General features: G+C 37.0%; 1 protein-coding gene across 1 annotated transcript in view; it reads right to left on the bottom strand.

Annotated features, from left to right (window-relative positions):
• Positions 1-15,868, bottom strand: part of Epyc (epiphycan) — a 31,151-nt gene continuing 15,283 nt past the window's right edge. The window contains exons 2-6 of the mRNA XM_032890782.1: positions 14,672-14,846; positions 10,138-10,296; positions 9,138-9,340; positions 7,927-8,022; positions 1-616 (exon numbers count right to left, since the gene is read on the bottom strand). Coding sequence (XP_032746673.1) covers positions 446-616; positions 7,927-8,022; positions 9,138-9,340; positions 10,138-10,296; positions 14,672-14,846 — 804 coding nt within the window. The 3' untranslated portion in view covers positions 1-445. The remainder of the gene's footprint in view (positions 617-7,926; positions 8,023-9,137; positions 9,341-10,137; positions 10,297-14,671; positions 14,847-15,868) is intronic.

Raw genomic sequence — 15,868 nt, 5'->3', positions numbered from 1 at the left:
TATTTTTCAAACACATTTAATACTTTCCTTGTGCTCTTAAATGAATCAGGTGGGAAACATACATCAGTGATAATTAAGACTAAAGAAGCTTAATTACGTGTCTACATCTTAGCAACATTTCTAAACTATTCATTTCAACTGTTTTATTTCTTACATATTTAACTTGACATGAACATCTACAATTTTCAATTTGTATGAGATTTGATGACTAGTTCAAATATATACTTAATTTGCTGTCTATATCTTTTGTTAATTTATACTTAATCATGTTTAGTTAAGTTATTGAACTCTTATTTTATCTTAACACCCTTACCTTATTGTTTATATAACCATGCCACATTTTTTTAACACATCTGAAATATACCGAGTTTGTTTCTGAAGAGAGATATATTTCACTTGGCTACAGAAAGCATCACAATTCTGATGTTTGCCTAACATTCTAACATTAGATAAAACTACCAATGGGCAAACGAGGTAGACACATGTATGCCTGAGGAGTTTTGCTGAGGTTGATTGGGTTTCCATCCAGTCGAATATCCTCTAACGCCTTACGAACGTAAGTTAAATTTTTAACGTTACAGAAAGTGTCCTCATGCATCTCCAGAATGTCATTATTCTAAAAGAGACAAAAACAGTGAAATGACAAAACATAACACTCCAAGGTGTTGAGTGAAACAGCAGTACATTTTGAGTCACCCCTTTTGATTCTTTTATTTATACCACTAGTCAAAACTGTTGATTCTATCATTATTGTATACCAGGCACTGTTTGTTCCATAAGTATGCAATTAGTTAACAAAGCAGACATGTTCTTACCAGTATGGGGCACATAATGGGATATATGTTAAAAGAATATAAGTGGGTGAGAGGAACTGTTGGCCTACTTCCTTTGCCATGTATGTGTAATTATTAATTTAACTTACTTTTTCTCTGTTTCTCAGTAGGACTGTCAAACACAGTATTTAGTGAGATACTAAGAATAAAGATTCCCCATCTTGTTTCTGAGTTTGGAAAGAATATATTGAAGTACTTTTCTGTGGGCTTGGAATGATTGACTTGATGAATGTCCTTCTATTCCTAGTTTTGTTTCTTTAGAGAATTTGTAAGAAAGAGGTATTGAATTTTGTCAAAAGCATTTTCTGTATCTATTTAGACAGTAAGGCAGTTTTATTTTCTATTCTGTTACCTTGGCATATTGATGTCATTTCATTGATATGGGTTAAATTATTCTTTTATTCTTGAAATAACTACTACATGCTAGTAGCATGTCATTATTTTTACAGGTTAGTGGATTTGGAATGTTGCTTGCCATGGTAGATTAGGTTTATAACATGCATTGATCTATAGTTTTCTCTTCTTTGATAGACTTGGCTACTTTTGTTACTGAGATAATATTAACTTTTGTTAGCACATACACTTACATTCCATCACTTAGAATTCTTTTTAAAGGATTAAAATGTATGAAGGAAATAATGGTGGTCAGAAAAATTCAAGAGACCCAGAAGTTTGAACAATCCTGAGACCACAGGACAAACTGCCACTTCTGCCCACCTCTCCCACATCCCTGGCCCAAGAGGAAACTGCATAGTGCCTCTGGACAGAGGAATATAGGAGCAGGCAGGGGCAAGAACATGCTGGGTCCAGCCTGAACCCAGAACAGAGCTGAATTGGTCACACAGGTCCCTGCACCCAAATCCCATGGGGGAGAGAGCTGGACACTCAGAAGTGCAGGCACTCCTGAGAACTCAGAGGAGACTACTCTCTGGCCACATCATTCCCAACACAAGTGGAAATTGCCTTGTGCCATCTGTGTCCCCTGGGTACAGGGACCTAGGAGCAGCCAGAGGCAGGACCTTTCAGTGTCTGTCTGTGCTGAGAGATGATATCCAGTCACTAGGAGTATCTACACTCCTGAGAGGAGAGCTCACTGTTCCAAGATCTGGCTGAAAGAAAACAGGTCTACAGGAGTGCTGACACACAGACCTACAAGAGGGACAAGTCACTGTCAGAGACAGAAAGACAAGCTAACACCAGAGACAACCAGATGCCAAGAGGCAAGTGCAGGAACCTAAGCAATAGAAACCAAGACTACTTGGCGTCATCAAAGCCTAGCAATCCCAACAAAGCACATACTGGATATGCAAACACACTGGAAAAGTAAGATTTAGAAATAAAATCATATTTTATGATGATGATGGAGGACTTTAAGAAAAACATAAAGAACACTCTTAAAGACATATAGGACACAAGTAAAGAAGTAGAAGCCCATAAGGAGGAAACACAAAAATCCCTTAAAGAAATTACAGGAAAACACAACCAAACAGGTGAAGGAATTGAACAAAACCATCCAGGATTTAAAAATGTAGAAAGAAACAATAAAGAAAGCACAAAGGGAGACAACCCAGGAGATAGAAAACCTAGGGAAGAAATCAGGAGTCAAAGATGCAAGCATCACCAACAGAATACAAGAGGTAGAAGACAGAATCTCAGGGACAGAAGATACCATAGAAAACATCGACACAGCCATCAAAAAATAATGTAAAACACAAAAAGCTCCTACCCAAAACATACAGGAAATCCAGGACACAATGAGAAGATCAAACCTAAGGATAATAGGTATAAAAGAGAATGAATACTACCAACCTAAAGGGCCAGTAAATATCTTCAACAAATTTGTAGAAGAAAACTTCCCTAACCTAAAGAAAGAGCTGCCTATAAACATACAAAAAGCATACAGAACTCCAAATAGATTGGACCAGAAAAGAAATTCCTCCTGTCACATAATAGTCAAAACACCAAATACACAAAACAAAGAAAAAATATTAAAAGCAGGAAGGGAAAAAGGTCAAGTAACCTATAAAGGCAGACCTATAAGGATTACACCAGACTTCTCATCAGAGTGTATGAAAGCCAGACGATCCTGGACAGATGTCATATAGACCCTAAGAGAACACAAATGCCTGCCCAGGTTACTATATCCAGCAAAACTCTCAATTAACATAGATGGAGAAACCAACATATTCCATGACAATACCAAATTTTCCTAATATCTTTCTATAAATCCATCCTTACAAAGGATGAAAAATGGAAAACTACAACACAAAGATGGAAAGTACAACATAGAAAAAGCAAGAAAGTAATCTCCTTGCAATAAAACCAAAAGAAGAGAGATACACAAACATAATTCCACCTCTAACAACAAAAATAACAGGAAGCAACAACTACTATTCCTTAATATCTCTTAGCATCAGTGGACTCAAATCCCCAATAAAAAGACAGACTAACAGACTGGATACTTAAAGAGGACCCTGCATTTTGCTGCATACAGGAAAAACACCTCAGAGACAAAGACAGACACTACCTCAGAGTAAAAGGCTAGGAAACAGCTTTCCAAGCAAATGGTCCGAAGAAAGAAGCTGGAGTAGCCATTCTAATATCAAATAAAATCAGCTTTCAACCAAAGTCATCAAAAAAGATAAGGAAGGACACTTCCTATTTAAAGGAAAACTTCACCAAGATAAACTCTTCCCCTCTTTTTCTTCTATTAGTTTGACTGTATCTGGTTTAATGTGGAGGTTCTTAATCCACTTGGACATAAGCTTTGAATAGGGCAATAAAAATGGATCGATTTGCATTCTTCTACACACTGACCTACAGTTGAAAAAGCACCATTTGTTGAAAATGCTATTTTTTCCCCATTGGGTGGTTTTAGCTCCTTTGTCAAAGATCAAGTGACCATAGGTATGCAGGTTCATTTTTGGTCTTTAATTCTATTCCACTGATCTACCTGCCTGTCTTTGTACCAATACCATGGAGTTTTTATCACTATTGCTATCCCTTTGACCTCCTTTCATTGTCTGATTTCTCTGGCTAGGACTTTAAAGTACTATGTTGAATAAGTAGGGAGAGAGTGGGCAGCCTTGTCTATCCCCTTGTTTTAGCGGGATTGCTTCAAGTTTCTCTCCATTTAGTTTAATGTTAGCTACTGGTTTGCTGTATATTGCTTTTACTATGTTTAGGTATGGGTCTTGAATTCCTGTTTTGTGTCTTTGTGTGGTTTAGTTATAAGCATAACTGTGTCCTCTGGTTAGTCTGGCTAAGGGTTTATCTATCTTGTTGATTTTCTCAAAGAGAACACAGAGAGTGTCTCCAAATTAACAAAATCAGAAATGAAAAGGAAGACATAAGAACAAAATCTTAGGGAATTAAAAAAATCATCAGATCCTACAACAAAAGGCTATATTCAACAAAACTGGAAAATCTGGAGGAAATGGACAATTTTCTAGACAATACTAGGTATCAAAGTTAATTCATTAACAGATAAACCATCTAAACAACCCTATAACTCCTAAAGAAATGCACTTATCAAAAGTCTCCCAACCAAAAAGACCCCGAGACCAGATGGGTTTAGTGCAGAATTCAATCAGACCTTCATAGAAGACCTCATACCAATACTATCCAAACTATTCCTCAAAATAGAAACACATGGAGCACTACCAAATTCCTTCTATGAAGTCACAGTTATGCTTATAACTAAACCACACAAAGACACAAAATAGGAAGAGAACCTGAGACCAATTTCCCTTATGAATATCCACGCAAAAATACTCAATAAAATTATCACAAACAGAATCCAAGAGCCAATCGAAATGATCATCCATCATGGTCAAGTAGGCTTCATCCCAGGCATGCAGGGATGGTTCAATATAAGGAAATCCATCAATGTAATCCACTATATAAAGAAACTCAAAGAAAAAAAGCACATGATCATTTCATTAGATGCTGAGAAAGCATTTGACAAAATTCAACACTCCTTCATGATAAAAGTCCTGGAAAAAACAGGAATTCAAGACCCATACCTAAACATAGTAAAAGCAATATACAGCAAACCAGTAGCTAACATTAAACTAAATGGAGAGAAACTTGAAGCAATCCCGCTAAAATAAGGGGATAGACAAGGCTGCCCACTCTCTCCCTACTTATTCAACATAGTTCTTTAAAGTCCTAGCCAGAGAAATCAGACAATGAAAGGAGGTCAAAGGGATAGCAATAGTGATAAAAACTCCATGGTATTGGTACAAAGACAGGCAGGTAGATCAGTGGAATAGAATTAAAGACCAAAAATGAACCTGCATACCTATGGTCACTTGATCTTTGACAAAGGAGCTAAAACCACCCAATGGGGAAAAATAGCATTTTCAACAAATGGTGCTTTTTCAACTGTAGGTCAGTGTGTAGAAGAATGCAAATCGATCCATTTTTATTGCCCTATTCAAAGCTTATGTCCAAGTGGATTAAGAACCTCCACATTAAACCAGATACAGTCAAACTAATAGAAGAAAAAGAGGGGAAGAGTCTTGATCACATGGGCACTGGAGAAAATTTCCTCAAAAGAAAACCAATGGCTTATGCTCTAAGATCAAGAATCGACAAATGGGACTTCATAAAACTGCAAAGCTTCTGTAAGGCAAAGGACACTGTGGTTAGGACAAAACAGGAACCAACAAATTGTGAAAAGATCTTTACCAATCCTACATCTGATAGAGGGCTAATATCCAAAATATACAAAAACTAAAGAAGTTAGACTCCAGAGAGCCAAATAACCCTATTAAAAATGGGGGGCAGAGCTAAAAAAAGGATTCTCAGCTGAGGAATATCAAATTGCTAAGAAGTAACTAAAGAAATGTTCAACGTCCTTAGTCATCAGGTAAATGCAAATCAAAACAACCCTGAGTTTCCTCACACCAGTCAAAATGGCTAAGATAAAATCGTCAGGTGAAAACAGATGATGGGGAGGATGTGGAGAAAGAGGAACACTCCTTCATTTTTGGTGGGATTACAAACTCGTACAACTACCCTGGAAAGCAGTCTGGAGGTTCCTCAGAAAATTGAACTTTCCACTCCCTGAGGACCCAGCTATACCTCTCCTGGGCGTATACCCAAAAGATGCTCCAACATACAACAAAGACACGTGTTCCACTATGTTCATTGCAGCCTTATTTATAATAGCCAGAAGCTAGAAAGAACCCAGATGCCCTTCAACAGAGGAATGGATACAGAAAGTGTACATCTACACAATGGAGTACTATTCAGCCAGCTATCATAAACTATGATTTCATGAAATACCTAGGCAAATGTATTGAACTAGAAAATGTCATCCTGTGTGAGGTAACCCAATCACAGAAAAACAAACATTGTATGCACTCACTGATAAGTGGATATTAGCCCAAAAGTTTGAATTACCCAAGATACAATCCACCGACCACATGAATATCACGAAGGATTACCAAAATGCAGATGTTTCACTCCTTCTTAAAAGGGGGTACAAAAACATTCATAGGAGGGGATATGGAGGCAAAGTTTGGAGCAGAGACTGAAGGATCAGCCATTCAGAGCCTGCCTCACATGGGTATACAGCCCATATATACAGCCACCAAAACTAAATCAGATCGATGAAGTTAAGAAGCGCATGCTGACAGGAACTGGTTTTAGAAGTCTCCTGAGGGACACAACCAGAACATGTCAAAAACAGAGGCTAATGCTAGCAGCAAACCACTGAACTGAGAATGGGACCCCCATTAAAGGAATTAGAAAAAGGATTGAAAGAGCTGAAGAGGCTTGCAACCCCATAAGAACAGCAAAGCCAACCAACCAGAGCTCCCAGGGACTAAACCACTACCCAAAGACTATACATGGACTGACCCATGGCTCAACTACATATGTAGCAAAGGATGGCCTTGTTGTGCACCAGTGGAAGGAGAAGACCTTGGTCCTGCCAAGGTTGGACCCCCAGTGTAGGGGAATGTCGAGGGTGAGGGAAGTGGGGGGATGGGGAGGGGAACACCCTTATGGAAGAAGGGGAAGGGTATGGGATAGGGGGCTTATGTCTGGGAAACCGGGAAAGGGAATAACATTTGAAATGTAAATCAAATAATATCCAATAAAAAAGTAAATGAAAATAAAAAGAAAAATTCAAGAGACAATTAGCCATATTTCATATCTATACAGAAATACAACAAAAGTATCAGAATATAAACACTAACAGGAATAAGAAAATGGAGGTGTAAATAATAACAATGTACAGAGAAAATCATAGAAACCAGAAATTACTTCTTGCTTGTACTTCAGCAAATAATGGATATTTTGTCTATTTATTATTCCACCAAAAATTAGAATATACCCAGGAAGCCTGATTACTGCTGTAAAGTAAGTTATAGCCATGTAGGTATGAAGTAAATTATCTACCATTGTTTCAATAGCTAAAATTGTTTCACAGAGCACAGTGTAATCGTATGGAAGGCAATGAAATATGCTTAGAAACTAGTAGATCATAATATTTGTGAAAATGTGTTTTTCTTCATTCCCTCCAAAATCAGGTTCTGCTTAATGGGAGTAGAAATAACTTTGAAATGTTTTTCTGTTGTCTTGTTTTGTTTATTGTTTTTGTTTTTCATAATAGAAGAAGGTAAAAGGGAAAAACTGAACTCTCTTTTACTGAAAAAATGGAGACATCATTTTGTCAGGACATGTGGATGCCTTTGGACTGAACTTTCTTCATTATAAAACATGATTTTTTTTTAAAAAAAGGAATGAAAAAATATTTTAAAAAAGGAATGAACCTGAAAAGTTTTTCTGAAAACTATAAAGCAAGCTAGATTTTTGCCTTCTCTTTAGGAAAATCTTTATTAACTAAATTTTATTTCTAAAAGAATAAAAAAAACGACTGAAGATACCATCAATTTAATAGAGTAGATAGAACCGTGAAGATGCCAACACTTTATTAGCATGACTAGTAGAGAAACAGAAGCAAGGAAATTGATGCACATTGTCAATAGGTCATGGATGGATGAATTTGTTAGTCTTGGCTTCCTTTTATTTGTGTTTGATCATCCTGCAGTGGGGGCTCGATTTTCCATGAGAAACCTACCTGGAGGTGAAGAGCCTGCAGATTTTCTGGGAGTGGCAGAGGAATGTGGTCCAAGCTGTTATCCGTTATATAGAGATGGTGGAGATCATACATGTCCTGTAAACAACCATATGGAAGACTGACTTCCTTCTATATGCAATAAATTTAAGCTAGTATGTCCCTGTCAGGACCCTGGTTCCTAAATTACTAGACAATTCAATCAATCTCGAAAAATTTTGTCATAAGCACTCTTTTATAGAAATGAAAATTATGGTTTAATCATTTAGAAAAAATTATTACTTTGGGTATAATTTCTCAATTTATGGGAGGAAGCAGCTGTTTTCCATTGGATTTTTGAAATTAGATCTCAAAAGGGATATATATGTATTATAAATTTGGAAAAATTAAAATTTCTTTTAGCCAATGACTAAATGCTTCATAAGGAAAATTGTATTGTGGCAAGATAGAAAACATTTAGACAATAGCTGTATACACTAGCCAAGTACCCCAGTGAAGCAGTGACCCCACTCATGCCCTCTCATTTCAACACTTGCTAATGTGTAGGATGAGATGCCCTAAACTCAGCCACCATTGATTTCAGAACCCTTCAGACATCCACACTTCCCACCACTAGCTACCTGAGTACAATAATTTTCCCTTCTAAGACCAAGTAAAAACTCACCATTTAACCTATATCTGCAGGAGAGATTCTAATGGAATGGGGGATGCTAAGAAAACTAGCTAGCTATTGTTCTTGGAATACAGCCATTGTTCCAAGCAGGGCTTCCAAATCCAGACTTGTTTCCTTCAACTTACAAAACAAATTCCCAAAGGATAACTCAATCTAGACTCTTGTGTCCTTCTATCCTCAAAGCCATACTTCCTTCCTCCCTTCCCAATCACCCAACAACTTTAGATCTCCCCATTTGTGGATCTCTAAGAAAAGCTACATGTTCCGTCTTGTCTTCTGGGAGCTTTTTTGCCGACATGTGTCCCAAGTACCATTGACTGCTAATTCAAGCCCCACTTTGCATTCATAGGGCCTGACCACATTCAGAATGAACCAGAATACACTTTATTTTCAGTTTCCACAGACAGTGGAGAGGAGCTTCTTTGAGAAGGTAAAGTGGCTGTTCCATGAAATCGTTTTGGAAATGAGCCAAGGCTAGACCATGACAGAAGAGAAAGTAGAAACTGGAAGCTACTCTGTGCAGGTAGCATCAAAAGCTTACTTTAAATGCTTCTTGCTTAATGCCTTTCCTTCCAAGTCTGTTGTTGCTGATATCAATAAATGTCAAAGTGTTTGGCAATTCTGGAAGCTGCTTTATCTTGTTGTCTCGCAGGACCAGCTCTTGGAGGCGAGGCAGATTTCGGAATGCATCTTCATCAATCTCTGATATTAAATTTGATGTCAGATCAATCCTTTTTAAATCACCTAGAAGAGAAATATGGCAATAGCTAAACATTCTTGAATATGGTTGACTCAAACAAAACATGAATAAATACATAATAATTATAAATATGAATATTAATTTGTATTATATCTGGGATAAGATAATTATTTTATCAAAGTGCTTTTCAAATGAGATTTGTGCTCATATTCCTAGAGAAAATTATCATTTTACTAAATAAATGGTGTATTATATTTTAAATAGCTGTTCTTTTCTTTACATTTATCATAATCTTTGTCTGGAATTTTCTCTTTAAAGTCTTTTCCTTGAAAACAAAAGTTCTACATTTTTCCTGACAGTCCAATATACAGACATTAGAAAGAAATGTTTATATTGTTGAAATGCTTTATCAAGACAACTATTAAATTGCTTCTAAGAGAGCAACTACTCTAAAGTACAATAAGTTCATATTCTTCAATCATAAGTCAACTGTTCTGTAATGGAAACATATCAAAGAAGCCCAGAACATTTGTTTGTCTAATACCTTCAGCGCCCCCAAAATTACAATGTGAAAATTAGTTGTAGCTTATGAAGTAAGCTATTTATAATTAAAGTTAGTCAAAGTAGCTTGAAAATGAATAGCAATTATGTAATTTTCTTGCCTATGACTATGTGTTTTTCCATCTTACCATTATTGAAACATGCTTTCAAATATTTAAGCAAAATGAGGAACTAATTTTAGAACTTTTTAAAATCAAAGTTTCATTCTAGATACCGAACATTTCACATGATTAAAAATTCAGGGAAGTCTATAAGGAAAGATAAATATTCATGTCCATACTTAAACTTGCAAAGTCATTTTTGTTGATCTTTTTAATTCTGTTGAAGCGTGAATAGAAATACGTAGTCTTCTTGGGCAGCGGAGGGATGGCATCAAGTTCATGGTCATCACAGTATACAGTGGTACTTATACAAGTACACAGGAGGCAGGTTGGAAAGTCTGAAACACATGATAAATGACAATACGTCAGTAAAAACTGAAGGGAGGAGAAAGAGGAAAATTGTGTAGCGGTGTTTACTGAAAGGAAAGGTGAAGATAAGATGGTCATAACTCAGAGGGGGTTGTGTGTCTTGTAAAGCGATTGATCTAGCTCAGTTTCTACAGCTATGATAAAATAAACCGACAAAGAAGGATTTAAGGAACCAAAGGTGTACGGCTGTTCACAATTCTAGGTTACCATGTGTACAGGGAAGTCACAGGGGCAGGAGCTTGGATAAGCTTGTCACATTTCATCCACAGCCAAGAGGAGAGAGGCACAAATGCATGCATGCTTAGTGCTTACTTTGAATTCTGTACTCCTATCCCAGTCAGGATCCCAAACTGGGCAAGAGCATCAGCCACTTCCATGCAATCTCCACAGATACACTCATGGGCGGACCCTGATGTAGGCAATCCCCTCACTGAGCTTTTCCAGGTGGTCCCAATTTATTTCTAGTTGAGTTAAAAGTCAACCGCCACAATAGGTAATCACAATGGGGGAATTGGAAGAAGACAGCCTCATTGCAGATAAGGAGAGGTTGGTTGCTGAAGGGAAGGAAGAAGCAATTAGACCTTGTTGCACAGTAAAAAAAAAATACCAACACCTCACACGTGGGAAGATATTCAGTCTCTCAGTTATCCTAGCAATAAACGAGTGAAGTGCATGATCGTTACGATAGGTGGATTGTGAGTCTGGCTGGGAGACTGCATTTTCTCTGTAAAGTAAGGGATTGGATGATGAGGTTCATGGTTAAGAAAAAGGATGTAGACAAGAGCAGTGAGGTGTGAGGTGAACTGAAGATATGAATTAGCTTCAGTACAAGGTGTAGGGCTATGAGGTAGAGTGAGTTCTATCAAGACAAGGAGAGGAAAATGGTGGTGGTGGGAAGGAACCTGAGGATTGTTCAGTCACCAGTTTGTCTACAGTTACCTGGAACTTTTCTGGAATACTCGTACTGTGGCTAAAAGGAATAGTTCATCTCTAGGTTGAGGGTTCCTTTGTCATTTCTGATTAAGAACTAAAATATACCTATTAAGATCTTATTGGTTTCATTTAAAAAGGTATACTACACACAGTAACAACTCTGGGATAAAAATCATTTAGACAAGAAAGTAAAGAGAGTTCTTTAAGGGGAATCTGCAAGGTATTAAATCTTTGATATGTTCTATAGTCATTATAATTTCACTATTAACCACTGAAAAATTTTAAATGAGAGTATTTGATTTTGTACAGTGTTAGTCTTATATTTTAGCATTGATTTCACAGAATAGACATACATATTCACTTGGATTGTGAATTATTTTTGTTTTAGTACTCATAGATTGTGACCATTTGAATTGAATTAACTTTGAAAAAGAAAATTTTGAACTTTAATATTCTAAAATTTTCTGAGCTGTTAAACATGCATGAATGTATGCTTCTTTTCTGGAAATTAAAATGTGATTTACATTTCAGCTTCATTATATACCCTCAGTTGACTCTTAGTTATAAAATATAAGAAAATATCAATTTGTTGATATTCTCTCAAAAATTAATTAACCCAAACTTCACAACAAATACTTGAAGGACTGTGCCCAAGCTATGCAGACAGGGTTATGCTTGGGAGATTAGGAAAGGCATGGGTAGGGAAGATCCTGGTCCTGTGCACAGGACATTTGGTTAGTAAATCTAGCCAACTATCCATGATTCGGGACACTAGAGGAGAGCCTACTAAATCTAATACTCTAAAGCAGTAAATTTCTATCTGTATTCTAAATACCCATTTTTTTTTGTTTCCACACGTAAGAGTAGGTCTCACTCAACCTCAAAAACATTCCTCTTTGTAATAGATGAAGAATGTTATAGAGATCCATATCTGGTCAAAATGCATAGACTGTGAGGTACCCAGCTATGACAGATACAATATAACTCCTACATCTCAGTCTTGGGTACTATCATGAAAGAGTATATGAAAATGTTTGTAAGGCATAAAGGACTAGAGAAGTTGCTGCAATAGAGAAGACAGGAAAGTGACAACGATAAAATCTCAACAACACAGTTGTCCAAAGAGTACCTGCAATAATGAGCACGCTAGCTGACATAGCAACGTGGCTATGGGAAATGTTAGACCATCTGACTCCTAGAATAAGAACTACAGTTAGTCAATGGCTGCTGAGAGAGGTGAAAACAATTTCCTTCAGGAACAAACTTCCAGGGAGCTTATCCATCCCTAAGTGGTCAGTCCCAAAGACTTGTGAGCAACATTAAATGGATTTGGGGAGATATGTACATACATACTCTCTCTCTCTCTCTCTCTCTCTCTCTCTCTCTCTCTCTCTCTCTCTCTCTCTCTCTCTCTCTCTCTGTATATGTATGTGTACACACATGAATTTATATTAGTCAATAATTATTAAAGAAAGATATATATCAAATTGACAAAGACTTGGAGGAGACATAGGAATAGAATGAGTCATGGAAATTGTGTAAATATAGTAATCATAAATAAAATTCTTTAAAAAGCAAATAAATACAAGATGGTGTATTATCTTTCTGTTTCCTCTGCCCCAACTGAATGCCATGGATTTGAGAGAAGTCAAGGGGGCTTTGCGTAGATTTGAATGGATGGAAGAGGAGGAAAAAATGATATAGTTTTATTGTAATCTGAAAAAAACTCTGTTTGCAGCTTTCTATTACATAGAAATTTAACTCTGTGGGAAGAACATGATGTGTTCCTTAAAGAAACTGACTTGATATTCTGTACATGTGTCTGTACTCTATACTTACTGGCTCATTTCGATGACTTTGCACAGATTTACAATATTTGGCATTAATTTTTTCCTGTTTATCAAGGAGGTGACAGTTCCTACTCCAAAGGTATGTGGTTTTGCCAGGAGTTGCCATGAATCACTGTCAATGACTGGATAGCAAGGATGAGATTTTATAACTCAATTGTAATACTTTAAAATGTAGACAGGGAGTTGGATGTTGTTTGCCAGGGCACAGGGTAATGTAAAAGGGGAGCTGACATATAAACACATTGTTATATAGGATAAGTTCTAGAGACCTATTTCCTACAATGGAGAGATGTGGGAGAGAGGACCAACATTTTCCTACAAATACAGTCTCAAATCTTAATAAACTGGCTTTCAACCCCAAATCACTAATCCTTTTCAATTTAAGACTTTATTATTGAAATGTGAAAGAAAAGTATTATTAACAATCTAGAAAGACTATAAGGGGTAAAAGAAGGCTGCGGTATGCTGTTGGTGTGGTCCACAAACAGGAGATACCGAATCAGCACAAGACATTGTCTAATCAGCCTCCATTGTGTAGAACAAGTTTGAACTGTGCTGTGTTGATCTCAGAGGAGGACTCTCCATCCGTTCATCCAGTGCTGTGTTTTGGAAATACATGGCCCAGAAAGATATCAAGTAAAGATGCCAGGCAAATATTTCCATCCTGAGTCTTTGGTTATTTGATTCAGGACAAAGATGCATTATAAAGGCTATTTGATATCTGAGTACAAAATACACGTGTAACTCCACGCTTCAAAGTATATTCCAACATTCTACATTTTTCTTTTTGTCTTTGGGTTATTCACTTCTTTTTTGGAGTGGGGTTGACAATTGGCAAGTTCTTCTAACTTTAGGTTTGTGTCTTCTTTGAAGATTTCATACATTTATACCATGCATCCTCATCATGTACACCTCGTACTCTGCATAACACCCTCTCTGTCTTCTATCCCATCTCCCTCTTATCTTCATATGTCTTCATTTGTTTTATTTATTTTGACACACTTAGTTTACTCAGTATCGCCTATGTGCACACAGTTGTGAATCTGTCCCTTGAGGGACTGGGGAGCTAGTAGAGGAGGGGTTTCTGTCATCCATGCTGGAATTTTAACTGTCTTGATCACGTGTAGGTAACTAGAGCAGTTATAAGTTTATCTGGGCATCCTTCCCATCCTCCAGGGCCTACAGTCTTCAGTCCTGTATTTAAACATCTTTTCTGAGTCCTTGAGTGTAGTAAATGCCCCCTTTATGGCTAAGCACTCACAGTTATTTATGATCAGCATTCTATACAGAAATGAGTCTACATTACCATTACCCACTCTAACAAGACACTTCTCTGACCAAGGCTGGGAATAGCAACAACCTATGGATAAAAGAATAAATATTTACAAGGCTGAGTGACAACATGACTATTTAGCAATACAACACCTGTAAGTCCTCCCCTAGGACTTATGACTTCTTTTGCCACGGGCAAGGTTGACTCCTTGTGGAATGAGTTAAAACTTGATAGTTTTGAGAGATGACCAAGTGGATTTGTTTATAGTTCAATATTAACTTTTCTGACCTTCATTGGTGTGTGGACCCAGAAGTCCTGGGAATTCTGGCTCCTGTGGGGAAGACCCATCGATCAGTCTGGGAGTAGACTCTTCATCCTTGTCTTCATCCTGACTGTCCCCTAGCTGTGGGCCTGGAGTGAGGAGCTCTCTGTTCCCAGAAAGCCTCTCTGTCACTTTCTCAGTCTGAAAACAAACAGAATTTCACAGTAACCTCAATCACCCTCTATGCCCATGGTTCAAATATAAAATGTGTCCCTCTGTGCCACAAGATGTCACTACTGTTCTTACAATCAACACAGTGTGCCTCCCCCACCAATGTTTCTCAGAAATACAATTATTGTTTTCGGAGGTTGATTCTCAAATCTTAGGAACTGGTTTCAATACCCCCTTTTTGTTGCTATTTCCTTGGGCTTCATTTTTTTTTTCATTTGACAGATTTAAAAATATTTCACTTTTTAAATGATACCACTTTAATATATAGTTATTAAAATCACTTTAATCAAAAGTATGCAGAACAAAATTCAAAGGTCTCCTCTTCATCCTGAGCCCAGTTCACTTTTATCATCCCTCGAAGATAACAATTGAGATGCAGACTAAAATTTCCTTCCTTTAGAGTTTTACTTCAGAAGAGCAAATCTTCTCTTCCTCACAATGATTTTGTGGCATCCGCAATGGCTCTCAGTTAATTTTTATTGTAAATTAATCTTCCCACTGAGGCAAAACCTACAGTGGCATGAAAACTACATAATTTGATTATGGGTGTCATTTGCTATAGATATTTCCACGTGGATACTAAATACTCCAACAATATTTGATTATATTAAAATCGACATTATTGAGACCTTTGGCAATAGGAGCCATTTAAAATGATAAATTGTTAATTTTTTTCAGAATACTTTTTCAAATTTCACATTCTTTTGGCCTTCCATTTTTTTTCTCCTATGAGTTATTGCTTCTAAAGTTATTTAGAAATCCCTCATTTTCAATTCCTTTCCCTTATGCTAGGGTTTATTCCTTTCTATTTCTTGATGAGTGTGTTCAGTGACCTTCTAAGCCTCAGATGGAGATCTGCTAAAGACATTTGGAGCAGCAATACCCTGACCCCACTCCTTGTTTCTGCTATTCCCAGGATATCATCAGAAATCTCACATTCGTGATTGATCACACCAGCATGCACCCATCTGCATTTATTTGCACTCATTAGA

The sequence above is a fragment of the Rattus rattus genome, chromosome 1 (genome assembly GCF_011064425.1).
Source record: "Rattus rattus isolate New Zealand chromosome 1, Rrattus_CSIRO_v1, whole genome shotgun sequence".
NCBI classification, from domain to species: Eukaryota; Metazoa; Chordata; class Mammalia; order Rodentia; family Muridae; genus Rattus; species Rattus rattus.
This window is presented reverse-complemented; position numbering and strand designations above follow the sequence as displayed.